The sequence below is a fragment of the Heteronotia binoei genome, chromosome 2 (genome assembly GCF_032191835.1).
Source record: "Heteronotia binoei isolate CCM8104 ecotype False Entrance Well chromosome 2, APGP_CSIRO_Hbin_v1, whole genome shotgun sequence".
NCBI classification, from domain to species: Eukaryota; Metazoa; Chordata; class Lepidosauria; order Squamata; family Gekkonidae; genus Heteronotia; species Heteronotia binoei.
The window spans coordinates 19,844,465-19,863,908 of record NC_083224.1 but is presented as its reverse complement, the minus strand read 5'-3'; the positions used below and the strand labels follow the sequence as shown (position 1 = coordinate 19,863,908).

The following is a 19,444-nucleotide window of genomic DNA, read 5'->3' as shown; positions in this document are numbered from 1 at the left end:
GGGGCAATTTACTCATGAGAATTGTTGAATGTAACCATCTACTGTAATTCAACCACGTTCTTCAGACTAATGCTTGGAAATGAAAGGTTATTCTTTACTATCTATTTTACTGTGCAAATGACTTCTGAAATGAATGCAAAACAAATGGAAGGACTGGGTTCCTTCCTTTCTCACTGCTTCACAGACTCACCAGGAAGACATATATTACTCTGCCTGCTAGCCCCACCCCCATACACCCTCTTCTAGCAGAGATTTAAAGGCACACACACCTTCCAAAACACAAGGACTTTCCAAGCTTCTTCTAAGCCTTCCAAGCACATGGGGGCTGTTGGGGTGGGACTTCCCCCGCTGGCCAGCTGGCTGATGGTAGGGAGGAGCCTCCAAAGTCATGGCAAAACTTTAGCTGTTGCACTTGGTCAGTGCTTTGAAGCATTCTTACCATGTCATGATTGTGAAAAATTCAGCTACAGAAGAAGCAATTGTGAAACGGGGACAATGGAGTACTATCCTGTCCACTAAATAACTCCTTTGCATAGCTGTGTGGAAACTTTATGCTTCAGTGCATTTGGAAATATCATTGGAAGATTTGTCTTCGTTATCATTGGACTGGAAATTTTTGAATTTGCATCCTTCATTGGACTTTTACAGACTTTATTGAAAGGTGGTTCATCCCACTGTGTGAAGTTCCCTTCTTTATTAGTTTGATGTGGTTTACTTTCAATTATCTGTGGCTTAATTTCCAAAGTTAATATGTGGCTTTATTTCATATTATATGAGGCTTAATTTTCTACTTGATTATACATATTTGGGATGGCCTTTACCTAACTGAACGACTGATAATTCGCCTTAAATGATTCCACCATAGTATTTACACCTAACAGAGTAGCACTAGGATTGTTAATTTTAATTGGAATGTTTTTAAGTGAATGTGATTTTAAAACCTGTTGTATAATTTATTGTATGGATCGATGTTGTTAGCCGCCCTGAGCCTGCTTCGGCGGGGAGGGCGGGATATAAATAAAATATTATTATTATTATTATTATTATAAATTTTCTACAGTCTTGTTTCTTTATTGAGGCTGCTTACACAGAACCTTTGGTTTTTCCTTCTCCACCTGGGGATTGGCAACCGTATTGCCAAGATCGCCTCTAGCACGGCCAGTTTGGTGTAGTGGTTAAGTGTGCAAACTCTTATCTGGGAGAACAGGGTTTGATTCCCCACTCCTCCGCTTGCAGCTGCTGGAATGGCCTTGGGGTCATCCATAGCTCTCATGGAGGTTGTCCTTGAAAGGGCAGCTGCTGTGAGAGCTCTCTCAGCCCCACCCACCTCACAGGGTGTCTGTTGTGGGGGAGGAAGGGAAAGGAGATTGTAGGCCGCTCTCTGTCCTTGAAAGGGCAGCTGCTGGGAGAGCCCTCTCAGCCCCACCCACCTCACAGGGTGTCTGTGGGGGGAGAAGATATAGGAGATTGTAAGCTGCTCTGAGACTCTGATTCAAAGAAGGGCAGGATATAAATCTGCGGTCTCCTTCTTATAGGAGATGCATTAAAAAATTGTTGTGTGTCACAGAGCCACATATAAACAGCCCCTCGACTTCCTTGAACAGACAGCAGGAGCTTCATTTACGGTATACTCAGAATCACAATTTTATGACTGGGCAAAACCCTGCTATATGCATCACATATCCCAATACACAGTATGAATAAAAGCGCCTTTGGCTGTCGATTTGTACCCAAGTCACAACAAACAAATCCCTGCTACTCCTATGGGGTTTTCTCATAAACCTGACAACGGAAGACCTTCAAAACGACGCAAACACCGGCCTCTCAAGGTTACCGGAACAAAAGATTTTAATGATCGTCTTTGAAATAATTCTGTGGAGATACTTTTGGATCTTAGGGGAGAGGGAAAGCAAGCAATGTTATCCAAAGTGTCAGTGGACAGAGACTCAGTTTTGGGAGAGCATCCAAGTAACCGTTGGTTTTATCTGGAGATCAAAAGCAAGCACCCCGGTATTCTGCATACCAAACCAGATTAGCGATGCTTTTGTTTCCTCATTGGATTTTAAAGAGAGACCTAAATCAGAGGGACCGATTTGGAGATTCAAAAAGCATAATTAATTTCGCACCCCCCCTCACCCCTTGAAGAACAAGCTGTAATCCTGTAAAGATCAACTAGTAATTTTTGTCCGGGATTAAATTTACAAGAGACCACTGGAAGCCACTCTTTCTAACATAGAGCTGCCAGTCCCCAGGTGGGGGCAGGGGATCCTCCACTTTGGAGGCCCTCTCCCTGCTTCAGGGTCATCAGAAAGTGTGTGTGGGGGGGGAGGAAATGTCTGTTGGGCACTACATTATTCCTTATGGAGACCGATTCCCATAGGTTATAGTGGAGAATTGATCCATGGGTATCTGGGGCTCTGGGGCAGTTGTTTTTTGAGGTAGAGGCACTACATTTTCAGCATTACATCTGGTGACTCTCCTCAGAATAATTCCCAAGTTTCAAAATGATTGGACTGGGAGGTCCAATTCTATGAGCCCCCAAAGAACGTGCCCCTATTCTTTATTCCAAACGGAGGGAAGGTGTGAGGGGGTCGCTTTAAATGTGGTGGCCAGAACTCCCTTTGGAGTTCAATTGTGCTTGCCACACCTCTACTCCTGGCTCCACCCCCAAAGTCTCCTGGCTCTACCCCCAAAGTCCCCAGATATTTCTTGAGTCGGACTTGGCAACTCTATTCTAGCAAGTACACCAAGAGGCCCACATATTAGACAATATGCACCATCAGTACAGACAAGGAAAAGCTTCAGTCTTTTGGGTCAGCCACAAGTTCTCTCAGAGTTGTTCTGCTCGAGAACAGTTTTTGTCAGAGTTCTCTCAGCCCCACCTACCTCACAGGGTGCCTGCTGTGGGGAGGGGAAGGGAAAGGAGATTGTAAACCACTCCGAGACTCCTTCAGAAAGTGAAGGGTGGGGTATAAATCCAATCTCCTCCTTCCTTACTCTTAGGGTTGCCTGGTCCAATTCAAGGAATATCCGGGGATTTTAGGGGTAGAGCCAGGAAACTTCAGGGGTGGAGCCAGGAGCAAGGTTGTGACAAGCATAACTGAACCCCAAAGGGAGTTCTGGCCATCACATTTAAAGGGACCGCACACCTTTTCAATGCCTTCCCTCCATTGGAAATAATGAAGGATAGGGGCACCTTCTTTTGCGGCTCATAGAATTGAACCCCATGGTCCAATCTTTTTCAAACTTGATAGGTGTTTTGAGGAGAAGCACTGGATGCTGTGCTGAAAATTTGGTGCCTTTATCTCAAAAAGCAGCCCCCCCCCCCAGAGCCCCAGATACTCACAAATCACTTCTCCATTATCTCCTATGGTAATTGATCTCCATCAGGTATAATGGAGTGCCCAGCAGCATCCTCCCCCCCCCCTGGTTTCTGACAACCCTGAAGTGGGGGGAGGGCCTCTAAACCACAGGATCCCCTGCCCCCAAAAGGAGATTGGCAACCCTAGTTCTAGCCTTTTCCTATCATGATAGTTCCCTATATAGAGGTATTTCTGTTTACTACAGAGCGGCAATTAGTCATATGAGCCCTGCCCCGTCTGAAATGGGTAACAGTCCAGACACTTTGGTGAGAATCAGGGGTGGAATTCTAGCAGGAGCTCCTTTGCATATTAGGTCACACCCCCCTGATGAAGCCAATCCTCCAAGAGCTTACAAAGCTCTTTTTGGTAAGCTCTTGGAGGATTGGCTACACCAAGGGGTGTGGCCTAATATGCAAAGGAGCTCTTGATAAAATTCCACCCCTGGTAAGAACTATTTCTATGTCACATACCACTGTCAGGCCAGTACTGGCAGCCAGTGGGGGACTGAAGAAGAAGGGACATTACCTGATTGGGGAATTACCTGACGAGTGTCACAACAATAGCAGGGCATTGCTAGCTCCAACTGGAAGTGGCATAACTAGGTCAGTGCAATGCTTAACCATTCACCATAGAGTTTGGGTGAATCCTAGAGCGATGTACCAACATGATGGCTCATGCCAAAAGTGATGCGGTGGGATTGGCGTGACACTATATCACCTACACATTTCACTCTTCTGCCACACTAGAAGACCTGTAACACAAAGGTGAGCTACACAGTAGCAAGAACAGTCATCCAAAAGAAATCAGTGTGATCCACTTCAGAGGACTGTTGAAATTATGTCCCAGTTGAAATTATAAGAGAGTGACTGCCTGGAACCAAATCTAAACAAACCAGAAAACACCAGATATCTCCCTTGTATAATGAAAGCAATGTACAAATATCTCCAGCACATAAATAATACACATAACACTAGTATTAATTATGAGAAAAATTCAAAATGTTGTAACACACACACTGTTGCCAAGAAATACAATATCCAGAATAACATAAACCAAACCACCAAGTTCCTTTACAGTTCCAGGTTTCCAAGGAATATGTAAAGACTTGCGCAACACTCAAAGGTGATATAAATATATTCTCCAACTGTGCATAAAATATGTTCTCAATGGAATTTGGAATCCTTCTTCACCACATGTGGAATTCACTGCCACAGGAGGTGGTGGCGGCCACAAGCATAGCCACCTTCAAGAAGGGTTTAGATAAAAATATGGAGCAGAGGTCCATAAGTGGCTATTAGCCACAGTGTGTGTGTGTGTGTGTGTGTGTGTGTGTATAATTTTTTTTGGCCACTGTGTGACACAGAGTGTTGAACTGGATGGGCCATTGGCCTGATCCAACATGGCTTCTCTTATGTTCTTATGTGACACAGAGTGTTGGACTGGATGGGCCACTGGCCTGATCTAACATGGCTTCTCTTATGTTCTTATGAATTTACATATTCCTTGGAAGCCTGGAACTGTAATGGGACTTGGTGGTTTGGTTTATGTTATTCTGAATATTGTATTTATTGGCGACAGTGCATGTGTTACAACATTTTGAATTTTTCTTATAAGTAATACTAGTGTTATGTGTATTATTTATGTGCTGGAGATATTAGTACATTGTTTTCATTATACAAGGGAGTTATCTGGTGTTTTCTAGTTGTTGTCTTTCTCCCTGCCCCTGTTTTTTCATTGGAACAAAATCTAATCAGATCGGCTCTTCAAGAAAGCATATGGGAAACGTGTTTGGAATAAGCTAGCATTCACATCAGAGAAAGAAGGAAGATCTGTATGGTGAAGAAGAAAGTTTTGCAGACTAAAATTAAATACTTAAGGAGTTGTTCCTAATACTGTGACTTGGAACTACTATACTCCTTCTTTATGTCCTTTGAAGACAATTTGTATATTTATCTGTATGGTACAGTCTTTTCAAACATACAGAATTGTAGTGTATACTAATTTGTAATATAATAATTGGGATTTTATGTACAGTATCAATGCATAGTTCTTTTGGATTACTATACCAGAAGACTTGGCTGCCCTAATGTCACAGCTGGACTCATAGGCTACCTGGTATTTTTTTCTAGGAGTGCCATAAATTTACCACTTTGGGTATCTTTGCCACAGGTTGGTGACCTGTTTAATAGGCTAAAAATTTCTATGCTTGCCTGTAATGCTGTTAAACAAGGTGTCTTCTGTGCAGGCTCACATTGAGGCTGCGCTCGCACAGGCCAGCCACCGGAGGCTCTCTTCCAGCTAGTCTGGTATTTCTTTCACACTCCAAAGGGATCCCACCCCTACACAGCTCATTAGAGGTTGTCTAATGGTCACCTGCCCTGCATGGAGGAGTCTCTCCCTTTCCCTTAGTCTTTCTGAGCTGCTGCAAGTGTCATGAATGTAAACTGAATCCTATGAACTCACAGCAGAGTAGGAGGGAGGAAATGTGTGCCTTCACAGAAGACACCTTGCTGAACAACAGTTACAGGTAAGAGGTGGGAAGACAGTCTCTAATGAGGTCTACAGGGGAGGGGCTCTCCTTGCGGTGTGAAAGAAATACCAGAGTAGCTGGAAGATAGCCTCCAGTGGCTGGCATGTGCAAGTGCAGTCCAATGTGGAACTGCACAGAAGAATGAAGATGAACAGATTACTATTCTGATTCTACTGCAAGGGGGGGAGGGCGGATAACATTTTGCGATGGGTAGTTCTGGTTCCTTCTTCCCTCACCAATAAGGTCATGGCACTTACTCTTTCTCCAGGTAGTCCAAGAGGTCCAGGCGGGCCGTCCACCCCTGTTAAACCCTGAGAAAAAGAAGAAGGCAGAACAGCAGCAAAAACAGGGTTAGTAAATAATAGTTCTAAGAATTTTCATTTGTTTACATCTCCCTCATATTTCCCCCCACAAAAAGGGCCTGCTTAGAACTTTTAAAGAGGTACTCAAGGGATTAATAATAATAATAATAATATTTTATTTTTATCCCGCCCTCCCCACCTCGGCAGGCTCAGGGCGGCTAACAACATTTCATAAAAACATACAATAATAATCAAAACAGTTAAATTTAACAATATAAAACAGTATAAGACATTAAACTTAACAATTTTAAAAACCAGTCAATACAATTAATACAATTAACTTCATCTTCATCTGCCAGTACTGATGGAAATTGACGCTAGTTCTGCTAATACCAGCAGTGCGGTATAGATCTTTAAACCGCATTTGGCGGATCCCTGTTTTATGGTCCTCTCTGGCAGTCCGAATGTGCAAGTCTGAAAAGGGAGGTCTTGCAGGCCCTGAGGAACTGGTCAAGGTTCCGCAGGGCCCGCACCTCCTCAGGGAGTTGGTTCCAAAGGGCGGCGGCCGCTATTGAGAAGGCCCGTGCTCTGGTCTTTTGATATCTAATCTCTCTCGGCCCCGGGATGGTCATTAGATTTTTTCCGGTTGACCTCAGTGCTCTCTGGGGCTCATATGGGGAAAGACGGTCCCTCAGGTAGGCAGGTCCTTGGCCATATAAGGCTTTAAAGGTAATAACCAACACTTTGTACTGGACCCGGTATATAATCGGCAGCCAGTGCAGTTCACGCAGCCCCGGCTGTATATGTTCCCATTTCGGGAGTCCCAACAACAGCCTGGCCGCTGCGTTCTGCACTAGCTGCAGTTTCCGAGTCCGGCACAGAGGTAGCCCCAAGTAGAGGGCGTTACAGTAGTCCAATCTTGAGGTGACCATTGCATGGATCACTGTTGCGAGGTCCCGGCGCTCAAGGAAAGGGGCCAGCTGCCTCGCCCGCTTCAGGTGGAAGAATGCTGACTTGGCAGTGGCTGCTATTTATTTATTTATTTATTTGGGATTTATATCCCGCCCTTCCCACGGATGGCTCAGGGCGGCTTCCAACAATTAATCAACATAAAATTTAAACAATTTCAGGTATAAAAACAATTAAATATTTAAACAGTTAAAACTTTAAAACAGAATATTTCAATTTACTGTAAACAGATGGCTGGCCAGTTACATCAGTTGTCATTCTAGCTAGGTATAGGCTAGCCGGAAGAGGGTCGTCTTACAGGCCCTGCGGAACTGCGCCAAGTCCCGCAGGGCCCTCACCTCTTCCGGCAGCTGATTCCACCATACGGGGGCCATAACGGAGAAAGCCCTTTCTCTGGTGGCTTTCAGATGGGCTTCTTTTGGCCCGGGGATAGTGAGGAGATTTTGTGTTCCTGACCTCAGTGCTCTCTGGGGAACATGTGGGGAGAGACGGTCCTTCAGGTAGGCAGGTCCCAGGCCATATAGGGCTTTGAAGGTGATAACCAGCACCTTGTACCGGACTCGGTATATCACTGGAAGCCAGTGCAGAGTCCGGAGACCCGGCCGGATGTGTCCCCACTTTGGGAGACCCAGTAACAGCCGGGCCGCGGCATTCTGCACCAGCTGCAGTTTCCGGGTCCGAGACAAGGGCAGCCCCATGTAGAGGGCATTGCAGTAGTCCAACCTTGAGGTGACCGTAGCATGGATCACTGTTGCTAGGTCGTCGCGCTCCAGAAAGGGGGCCAGCTGCCTTGCCCGCCTAAGATGAAAAAATGCGGACTTGGCAGCGGCTGCTATCTGAGCCTCCATCTTTAAGGAAGGCTCCAATAGCACCCCCAAGCTCTTGACCCTGTCCGCCGCCATCAGCGGCGCACCGTCAAAAGCCGGCAGGGGGATCCCCCTCCCCAGGCCGCGGCGACCCAAGCAAAGGACCTCTGTCTTCGTAGGATTTAGCTTCAGCCCACTCAGTCTGAGCCACTCAGCCACGGCCCGTAATGCCCGGTCAAGATTTTCCGGGGCGCAGACAGGCTGGCCGTCCATCAGTAGATAGAGCTGGGTGTCATCAGCATACTGGTGACACCCCAGCCCATACCTTCGGGCAATCTGGACAAGAGGCCGCATGTAGATGTTAAATAACATCGGGGAGAGAACCGCCCCCTGGGGCACACCACAATCGAGTGTGCGCCTCCGGGATAGCTCCCCCCCAATTGCGACCCTTTGTCCCCGACCTTCCAGGAAAGAGGAAAGCCACTGTAAGGCCAACCCCTGAATCCCCGCGTCGGCGAGGCGGCACGTCAGTAGCCGATGGTCTGGGCCTCCATCGATAATGAAGGCTCCAGTAAAACACCCAGGCTCTTTACCTGGCGCGCTGCTTTCAATGGCGCGCCGTCGAAGGCCGGGAGAGCTATTTCCCTTCCCAGGGCGCCGTGACCTACACAAAGGACCTCTGTCTTCGCTGGATTCAGCTTCAGCCCACTCAGCCTAAGCCATGTCGCGACAGCCTGTAAAGCCCGGTCGAGATTCCCTGGGGCGGAGTCGGGCCAGCCGTCCATTAGTAGATAGAGCTGGGTGTCATCTGCATATTGATGGCAACCCAGCCCAAACCGCCGGGCAATCTGGGCAAGGGGGCGCATATAGATGTTAAACAACATCAGGGAGAGAACTGCTCCCTGAGGCACCCCACAGTCCAGTGTGCGCCTCCGGGACCGTTCACCCCCAATAGCCACCCTCTGTCCCCGACCCAGGAGAAAGGAGGAAAGCCATTTCAAGGCCAACCCCTCAACCCCAATGTCGGCGAGGCGGCGCGTTAGTAGCCGATGGTCGACTGTGTCAAATGCAGCCGACAGATCTAACAGCATCAGCACCGCAACGCCGCCTCGATCCAGTTGCCGCTGGAGGTCATCACTAAGGCGACCAGCACCGTCTCCGTCCCATGGCCCGGCCGGAAACCAGACTGGCATGGGTCTAGGATTAAGGTGCAGGAATGGAATCCAAGGTGGACATGTTGTTTTAAAGAACAGGTGAAACCTATCTTGCTATTATTATATTGAAGTAGGGTTACCAGGCGAACAACAGGAGTCCGAAGGTAGCAGGAAAGGGAAGGGGCAGCCATCAATGAGGGCATGACATCACTTCTGGGAAAACACGGAAGTCATGTCAGTCCTCTCTAGGAATCATTGAAAATTCTATGGCCTTCCCATAGAGTTTCCTGCAATTCCTAGAGAGGTATGACATGTCATGCTGTAAGCCAATGATACCCCCATGTCCCTCGGTCTGGCCTCAAGCCAGTTGCCAAGCCGTGCCTTTAGTATTTTCCCCATACCTCTCCCATCCACCCAACCCCTGTTATGGTATTGCTGACCTTTTTTGTTGTATTTTGCAGTTAACTTTATGACTTTATTTTTCAGCTATTATTTTAAACTCATGTGAGTATAGTCTGTACTGGACCTTTGTTAGCCACTGGAGAGACACCTTCAGGTTGACAGACAGTGTAGCAGTGTTTCAAACCAGCAGGATGGATATTTCAGTCTAAACCGCACCCTATAGTTGGCCATTTCTTCAGACTGACCTTCCTACATATCACTTCCAGTGTTTCTGTCAACTCCCATTGTAGTCTCACTAAAATTCGTGTTTCCATCAAGTGCATACATCGGGTCCCCAGCATGGTGTCCAGTAGAAACAACACACCTTTCTCACCCCCACCAAGTACTTTTAGAAAATGGATTGGGCTTGGTGGACCTTTTGCCCAGCAGGGCTTCTGATTGGCTCTGTTAATAAAAGGCATCCTGTTATCCAGAACTTCTACCTGACATGTTGAAGAATCACTGTTAGAGTTCTATATAACCTTTATCTCTGATATTTTGTGGTTGGCTCTACCTCCTCCAGCAGCTATTTTGTGACTGTTTCCACCTGTTGCGGCAGCCATTTTGTGGTTGCGTCTACTGTCCCATGTCAGAATTCCAACTGTGCCTGAAGTCTCAAAAAGGCTGTGGACCCCTGACTTACACCTTCTCTAATTCAAAGAATAAAAGCCCCACTTGGGTGTTTCAAAGAATAATCAAGACCCTTCACAAAAGATGAAGAATATTCAGAGAATGGTTGCCTTTCAAACTCTGAGGAGAATTGCAAGGGAGGGAAAGTGAGCCATTTTAAAAACCAGATGATTGTGTCAGCGAAGGGGCATCGAAGTTTCAAGAAGAAACAGACTTGGCTTTGTTCAAAACAAAGTTTCCATTTATTGATTACAGCAATGCTATTCTCTACGCAGGTTCATGGATACTAATAACGAGAGGGGTGCAAGCATGAGCATTTACGGATACACATCAAAGCATAGGGGTTTTAAATCACTTCTCATAATAAAACTGGGGCTCTTCCGCTGAAAGTAACCAGTTCACATATCTGTTATCTCCCACATACATAGTCTGTCTCTCCTCCCCTGCTGTGGCCTTGCTTGGCTCTGCCAGGCGCCTGGGAACTAGCTAGATGTTTTGCACTTCAAAGACCTTTGGCACCTTAGTTCCCCCTCCCGGCCATCCTTCACATTCTCCTGCAATACTATGGTTAGTAAAGAAAGGGGTTGTAGGGTTAGTTAGCAGGAAATAAACCAGGGGTCCTCAAACTACGGCCCGCGGGCCAGATGCGGCCCGCTGAGGACGTTTATGCGGCCCGCCGGGTTATGGCAAAATCAGACCGGAAGTGACGTTCGACCTGAACTCGCGTTAGCAACGCACACTTCCGGCACTGGGCTGAGGCGGCGGAGACAGAGTGTGAGGTGATACCGAAGTGAGGTGAGTTCCCAGGCCGGGATGTGTGGTGCGGGGAAGGGAGAGAGATGCAGAAGACGGAGAACTGACGGCCCGCGGCCTTGTACAGTAACGGCAGTCCGGCCCTCCAACCGTCTGAGGGACAGTGAACTGGCCCCCTATTTAAAAAGTTTGAGGACCCCTGAAATAAACATTTCATGCAATAAAGCAAACTTCAAGGCATACAAGCTGACAGATTGTCTTAGACAATATAATTTTTATATTTCAAATCGCAGACATGAGAAACTGCAGGAAATGAGTTTAGCCTCTCTCATGGGCACAGGTTTCCAAGGGCAGAAATGCACTCTGGGAAATTCTCTCACAAGCAAACAAGAAAAAGAATTCTACTTACATCCACCCCTGGAAGGCCAGGTAAACCTGCATCCCCCGCCTTCCCTGGTTTTCCTGGTGTCCCTTTGGGCCCCTAAACCAGATTAAGAGGCAGGCACTGTTAATATAACAATCACAGAGATATAACACGATGATAGGACAAAGAAGGTCAACACTTCCTTAAAGCATCAGCACAGAAGTTCTTAGAGTCCATGCACTCAGCTCTGCACATTTTACACCGTGCAAGCATGTTCACAAACTTTACACAACTGGCAATTCCCCAACAAAATCCCACCTATTTTATAATCGGCTTAGTTTTCCCCTGTAAAAGCCAGTTTTGGTCTCAAATCAAAAAGAGCAGGAGTCCAGTAGCGCCTTAACGACTAGCAAAATTTGTGGCAGGTTTTGTGAATCATCTCCAGAAGCGAGCTGTGTGACTCACAAAAGTTTATCCCCGCCACAGATGTTCATTTTTAAGGTGCTACTGGACTCTTGCTCTTTTCTACTGCTACAGTTAGCCTAACACAGCTACCTATCTTGATCGATCAGTATCAGTCTTCCAGCTTTTTGGGAATGTGCTCCAGCTCAGACTTTGGAGGGCCTCCCACAGGACTGCCCAGAGTTCAATGACTCAGACTAGTCTGATATTATCAGATCACGGAAGCTAAGCAAGGTCAGCCCTGGTTAGTAATTGGACGGGAAGTCTACCAAGGACGTTGAGGGTCGCTACACAGAGGCAGGTAGCGGCAAAGCATCTTTGTCTCTTGCCTTGAAAACCCTATGGCAGTGGTGGTCAAACTTGCTTAATGTAAAAGCCACATAGAATAAATGTCCAATGTTTGAGACCCACAAGACATGAATGTCAGATGTTTGGTGGGGGGAGGAAGGGAGGAAAGGGAGGGAGGAAAGGGAGGAAAGGGAGGAAAGGGAGGGAGGAAGGAAGGAAGGAAGGAAGGAAGGAAGGAAGGAAGGAAGGAAGGAAGGAAGGAAGGAAGGAAGGAAGGAAGGAAGGAAGGAAGGAAGGAAGGAAAGGAAGGAAGGAAGGAAAATAAATTGATGGGAGAGGTGAGGTGGAAAGAAAGCAACTTTAACTTTAAATGCATTCTCCAAGCCACTGACTGGCTTGGAAAAGTGATTTAAAGAGACAAATGATGATGATATTGGATTTATATCCTGCTCTATACGCTAAATCTCAGCGTCTCAGAGCAGTCACAATCACCTTTACCTTTCTCCCCCGCACACAACAGACACCCTGCGAGGTAGGTGGGGCTGAGAGAGTTTTCCCAGAAGCTGCCCTTTCAAGGACAACTCTGCCAGAACTATGGCTGACCCAAGGCCATTCCAGCAGGCGCAAGTGGAGGAGTGGGGGAATCAAACCCGGTTCTTCCAGATAAGAGTCCGCACACTTAACCACCACACCAAACTGGCTCTCCAAAATGCCTTCTCCAAGCTGGCTGATGGGGCAGTGGGGACATTGAGAGCCACACAATATATATGCAATAACCACATGTGGCTCCTCAGCCACAGTTCGGCCACCCCTGCCCTATGGGGTCACCATAAGCTGGCTGTAACTTGATGGCACTTTTCACTACCTCAAGAGGATGAGATTCCCCAGTTCATGACCAATGCCCCCTCTAAGCTGTGGAGTCTTGTGAGCAAAAATTGTATTTCATGAGCTACTAGTATTAAAGTTCTGAACGAGCTATTTGTAGGACTGCCAAGCCCCCAGTCTGGGAAGGGGTTCACTCGCCTGGGAGGTTCTCAATCCGCTGGCCCACACTGGGCCGGTGGGGGGAACCTCCCCCTATGTTGCCAGCGCAATGACATCACCCGGAAGTGGCGGCCACTCTAGGAGTTTCTGGGAAAACTCTATAGTTTTCCTGGATGCTCTAGCCATTTGGGAGGGAAAACTCTATGGCACAATAGGTACCCCCTGCTGCAGAATGCAGCGAACTTGGCAACCCTAGTTATTTGGCTAATGCATAAATTAGTTTGTTCTGGGGCCATCCTTCCTGAGCGAAGACAAAAATGTGTGAGCCGGAGGTGGAAAAAAACTCTGAACTAGCTCACGCCAACTCAGCTTAGAGGGAACACTATTCATGACTTCTTCCCCTGTGCCTTTCTGGGGCATTTCTGTGAGTCTGCATCACAACTCACAAACCCATATCATTCCTTGTAAAAATGCTTGCAAAGGAACCAGATCTTGCTTTGATTGGTTCTCTTTCCCATGAATATATGACCCTTTGTTTTTCTTCCTGACCAAAATTTCTTATGCCTTGTGCCTAATTCTATTTTTTCCCTCCAACCCTTGAGAAAAAAGAATTAGGTAAATACTTACTGGTGGTCCGGGCAGGCCAGGTGGACCAGGCTCTCCCTAAAGAGAGAAGAAAAGACAACAGACTTAATTTACACACTTCAAAGTGACCCTTTCCCCCAGGGCTTTGTTTGTAGAAAAAGCCCAGCAGGAACTTATTTGCATATTAGTCCGCACCCCCAACATCACCATTGTCTCAGGCAGGGCTTTTGGGTAGAAAAAGGCCAGCAGGGACTCATTTGCATATTAGGCCACACCCCCTGGCACCAATCCAGCTGGGATGGCATTCCTGCTCAGAAAAAGCCCGGCTTCCTCAGGTTGCCAGCCTCCAGGTGGGGCCTAGAGATCTCCCAGAATTACAACTGAACTCCAGACTACAGACATCTTCCCCTGGAGAAAATGGCTGCTTTGGAGGGTGGACTCTGTGGCCTTGTACCCCACGGAGGTCCTTCCCCTGCCCCAATGTTGCCCTCTACAAACTCCACCCCCAAATCTCCAGGAATTTCCCAAGCAGGTGTTGGCAATCCTATCATGCACACATGGAATGCAACACACCAATATCTCCCAGAAGATACTCTATTTGTGCTTTAATGTGCATGGCACAGGGCTTTTTTTGAGCAGGGATGAGCAGGGGATGCACAGCACAGTTCTGGCTGGCTTGGTGTCAGGGGGTGTGGCCTAATATGCAAATGAGTCCCTGCTGGGCTTTTTCTACACAAAAAGCCCTGGCATGGCATATTGTTCGACTTGGCTCTAGAATCTTTGCACCGGGATTATTTGCTTGAGCTGCCTATAAAATCTACTTTTGCAAAACGGAGAAGGAGAAAGTGTGACTAAACAGAGATACGGCATGGGAAAAGGCAGCGTTCATTTTCCATGGAAGCAGGGCTCTTTTTCTAGCAGGAGCTCCTCTGCATATTAGGCCACGCCCCCCCTGATGTAGCCAATCCTCCAAGAGTTTAGAGGGCTCTTAGTACAGGGCCTACTGTAAGCTCCAGAAGGATTGGCTACATCAGGGAGAGGAAAAAGGAAAAGTCCCCTGTGCAAGCACCAGTCATTTCTGACTCTGGGGTGACGTTGCTACATCAGGGGGGTGTAGCCTAATATGCAGAGGAGCTCCTGCTAAAAAAAGAGGCCTGCATGGAAGAAATCCCATGGCTGAAGCCACTTTTCATCAGGAAGAAGAGAATGAAGGATTGGATCCTATGAACAAGTTCCTCGTGACAGGGATGCCAGCCTCCAGGTGGGACCTGGGGATCTACTGGATTTACAGCTCATCTCCAGACTACAGAGTTCAGTCCCCCTGTAGGAAATGGAGGCTTAGGAGGGTGGATTCTATGGAATTGTACCCCACTGAGGTCCCTGCCTTCCCCTGGCTCCATCCCCAAATCTCCAAGGACTTTCCCACCAGGATCTGGCAACCCTACGGTTGTGCACTAGATACCCTCTGCTGTGGAGTGTGCTTTCTCTGAGTGTGTCCATTTGTACAAGATCTGTGGTTTTCAGTAGCAGAGAATTTGTTTATAGGATTCAAGCCAATGAACAGAAGAATTCCAAATGTCGTCTCCCCCCGTGCTGAAATTTCTCTGCAGTGCAAAAAAGGGTTTAAAGAGATCCTAAAATTACAAAGCAAGGTGGATGTTACGATTGCCTAGAGAAAGTAGATCAAAGAAAACAGAAAGCAGCAGCTACCTGGAGAAAAGCCAGGAAGCCCAATCTCTGACCCCATGATAAAGGTTGCCAAACTCCAGGGGGTACAGGGGAAAGGTACAAAACCTCCATGAAAACCAGCCTCAGAAGGTAACACACAGAAATGAACGAATAGAAAAAAATGAATATATTCTTGAAATGAGTGAAATCAATCACATAGAATTTAAAGTGACAAAACACTAACCATGCCAGAGTCTTAAACCGGCAATTAATGCAGAAAAATTCCAATTTGCGGTCCGGGGTGTGGTATAAGGTTGGTTTCCCAACTGAGTCCAATGCTCCAATTCTTTCCAAGAAGACGGGTGGAGTGGTATGTTGCAGCAAGGCAAATAAAGACAACGACAGAGCTGTAAGAGATTCCCTGCATTTTGAAGCTTGTGGGAGCTTTGGGTGAAACAGAGAATCTCGTACAGCCCTGTCTCGCTTTCCCTCCCCAGGGATTGATAACCCTGCCTCCTGCAACTTTTGATCACAGAGTTAAGCCCAGCAGAACCATCTGTTTATGATAAGAGCCAGGGTACCCTATGGCACAGAGTGGTAAAACTACAGTACTGCAGTCCTAAACTCTGCTCACAACCTAAGTTTGATCCTGGTGGAAGCTGGGTTCCGGTTGCTGGCTCAAGGTTGACTCAGCCTTCCATTCTTCTGAGGTCAGTAAAATGAGTACTCAGCTTGCTGGGGGGAAAGTGTAGATGACTGGGGAAGGCAATGGCAAACCACCCCGTAAAAAAGTATGCCGTTAAAACGTGATGCGACGTCACCCCAGAGTCAGAAACGACTGGTGCTTGCACAGGGGACTGCCTTTACCTTTTTTTTACCACAGCATTGGAGCTTACAGTAGGCCCTGTGAGAAGAGCCCTGTAAGCTCTTGGAGGATTGGCTACATCAGGGGTGTGGGGCCTAATATGCAAAGGAGTTCCTGCTACAAAACAAAGCCCTGGGAAATAGGATAAATTGGTTTAGTACAGTCATTCTACAACAGGTGCCAAATGCTTTTAGGGGCTAATTGCCAGGCTCTCAGTCTTCTGAATCCAAACCTTTCCTTTTCGAAAGGTCAAAAAATCTGATGAAAGAGGTAGGATCATTTCCAGCCCACTAATAAGTTACAATTAATGACTTCCAGCACAAACTCGCTTTCTCAGGAGTTTACATATTCCCAGCAGGAACTCATTTGAATATCAGGCCACACCTCCTGATGTCACCATTGCTTCGCATAGTGCTTTTTTTGCAGAAAAAGCCCAGCAGGAACCTATTTGCATATTAGGCCACACCCCTGGTGCCAAGCCAGCTGGAACTGCGTCCCTGTGCTTTCCTGCTGAAAAAAGGCCCTGGATATTCCCCCAAAATCTGCATCCAGCTGTAGATGGGGGAGATACTGTCTAAAAACTGACATGTTAAAACACACTCTCTCTCTCTATAATCTTTAAAGTCAATCATTTGATTGACAGAATTATAAGAATTTTCTATTCTTGGGAGCAAAGCAATTACCTTGTTACATTATGTCATGTCAAGCTCATTAGTTTTTTTTAAAAAACAAGGATGCTATAAAAAAAAAATTAGGGGGTTGAAAGTTATGAAGCAAATCCAGTCCCAAAGTAAAAGAAACAGCCACATTGCAAGGGACTCATTAGAAAGAACAGTCTCCTAGTTTTTACTTAGAGGACCAGCTGTGGAATTTTGTTTTCGTTCCAAACAGTAGGTTCAATCTCATCGCTGACCTGAAAATTTTGTTTTTCGAAAAAATTAATTGGCCCCTGCAGTTGCATTGTTCCCAGCACCCGATATTATGTGATCCATGAAAAGGTATTTTGAGGTCATTTGGGGGCTACACTCCCTCCCCCTTTACATGATGGAGTCCCTTGACTAAAATAAAGAGCTTTCCGTTCAGTGCAAGTCGCAAGTGAATCCCAATGTCCAGGGGTGGGATTCTAGCAAGAGTCCCTTTGCATATTAGGCCACACACCCCTGATGTAGCCAATCTTCCAAGAGCTTACAAAAAAGAGCCTTGTAAGCTCCAGGAGGATTGGCTACATCAGGGGAGGTGTGGCCTAATATGTAAAGGGACTCCTACTAGAATTCCGCCCCTGCCTATGTTCCTGATCAGTTTCGCGCAAGCCACTTTGGGTCTCCTTTAGGGTTACAACCTGGAGAGAGATCTCCTAGTCTTTAAACCAGTTTGGTGTAGTGGTTAAGTGAGCGGATTCTTATCTGGGAGAACCGGGTTTGATTCCCCACTCCTCCACTTGCACCTGCTGGAATGGCCTTGGGTCAGCCATAGCTCTCGTAGGAGTTGTTCTTGAAAGGGCAGCTGCTGTGAGAGCCCTCTCCAGCCCCACCCACCTCACAGGGTGTCTGTTGTGGGGGGGGAAGATAAAGGAGATTGTGAGCTGCTCTGAGACTCTTCGGAGTGGAGGGTGGGATATAAATCCAATATCTTCTTCATCTGGTGTTCTTTTGAAGAACCTCTTGCTTCAGTGAGGTGAAGGAAAGCTAAGATTGGCTTTTTGCTTTGAGAGAGAAGTGAAAGTCATTGATGGGCCCCATGGACTAAAAGTAGGGAGACTATTTGTCCATTTGTAGCAGGAAGTCTCTAGTGGTTGAGTCCTTCCTCGGAAAAAACAGGAAAAAAGATCTGGGTCAGAAATGACCTCCGGCAAAATGTGATATCACATCTGCCCAATGTGCTTACATCATGTCCAGATTTTTGCAAGGATGTGACATCACACATTGCCAGATGTTATTTCTGTCCAACCTCCCACCTACAAAACTAGAAGAAGACTGCAGATTTATACCCTGTCCTCTCTGAATCAGAGACTTAGAGTGGCTTACAATCTCCTATATCTTCTCTCCCCACAACAGACACCCTGTGAGGTGGGTGGGGCTGAGAGGGCTCTCACAGCAGCTGCCCTTTCAAGGACAACTTGCCCTAATATGCTAATAATAATAATAATAATAAATTTTATTTATACCCCGCCCTCCCCGCCGAGGCAGGCTCAGGGTGGCTTACAGGACATGGCATAAGCCATGTTATAACAATAAAAACAGGATAATACAATTAAATACAATTCACAATTAACATTAAATAATCTAAAAACAGTCTAAAACAATATAATTTAGTGGTGCTACTATCTCAGTTGTGTTAAAGATGGTGTGATGCTTATGCCAGGTTCCATCTCAGAAGGCTAGTTGGAAGAGGGCGGTTTTGCACGCCCTACGGAATTGATTAAAATCCCATAGGGCCTGCACCTCTTCCGGCAGCTGGTTCCACCATTGGGGAGCCTTTATAGAGAAGGCCTGTTCTCTAGTTGTTTTTAATTTGGCCTCCTTTGGCCCAGGTACTTCCAGGAAATTTTGTGAGCTAGATCGTAGTGCTCTCTGGGGAACATATGGAGAGAGGCGGTCCCTAAGGTAGGCAGGTCCTCGGCCATATAGGGCTTTAAAGGTAATAACCAGCACCTTGTAACGAACTCGGTATACAATTGGCAGCCAGTGCAGTCCCTGCTGAGCGTTTTCTACAAAAAAAGCCCTGGGCAAGGCCAATAAAATTTTGCATTTAAAAAGACACATTAGCCGCCTGTTTTACACTGTAAAGCACATTTGCATATATCAGGAGTTAAAATGACTCTATAATTACATTTAACTAGAAAACAGCACCAAATTCAGTTGCATGACTGAGAAAATGGATGGATTTGAAAGGGGGCATGATGGAGGTTTATAAAATTACGCACAGGGTCGGAGAGAGTTGACAAAAAGACATTTTTCACCCTCTCTCAAAATACTAGAAATTGAAGGCACCCAACAAAGCTGATGGGCAGTATGGTCAGGACAGACTACTCGACAAAGAGAGTGATTAAAATGTGGCATTCATTGCCAGAGAATGTAATGATGGCTGCAGGAACAAACAACTTTAAAAGAGGATTCGATACATTCATGGAGGATAAGTCTATCAATGGCTACCAGGCAGGATGAATGAGAGGAACCTCCACATTTGGAGACACGAAGCCTTTGAATCCCAGTGTCAGGAGGCAACATCAGGGGAAGGAATCAGCCTCTATGCCCTGTTCTGTTGTTGGTCATCCAGAGGAA

The 19,444-nt window shown here is 46.6% G+C and overlaps 1 protein-coding gene across 1 annotated transcript in view; it reads right to left on the bottom strand.

Moving 5' to 3' along the window:
* COL9A3 (collagen type IX alpha 3 chain) overlaps positions 1–19,444 on the bottom strand; it is a 97,675-nt gene that overhangs the window by 73,587 nt on the left and 4,644 nt on the right. Inside the window, exons 3-5 of the mRNA XM_060232937.1 lie at positions 13,673–13,708; positions 11,357–11,428; positions 6,129–6,203 (exon numbers count right to left, since the gene is read on the bottom strand). Of these exons, the coding sequence (XP_060088920.1) occupies positions 6,129–6,203; positions 11,357–11,428; positions 13,673–13,708 (183 nt within the window). The remainder of the gene's footprint in view (positions 1–6,128; positions 6,204–11,356; positions 11,429–13,672; positions 13,709–19,444) is intronic.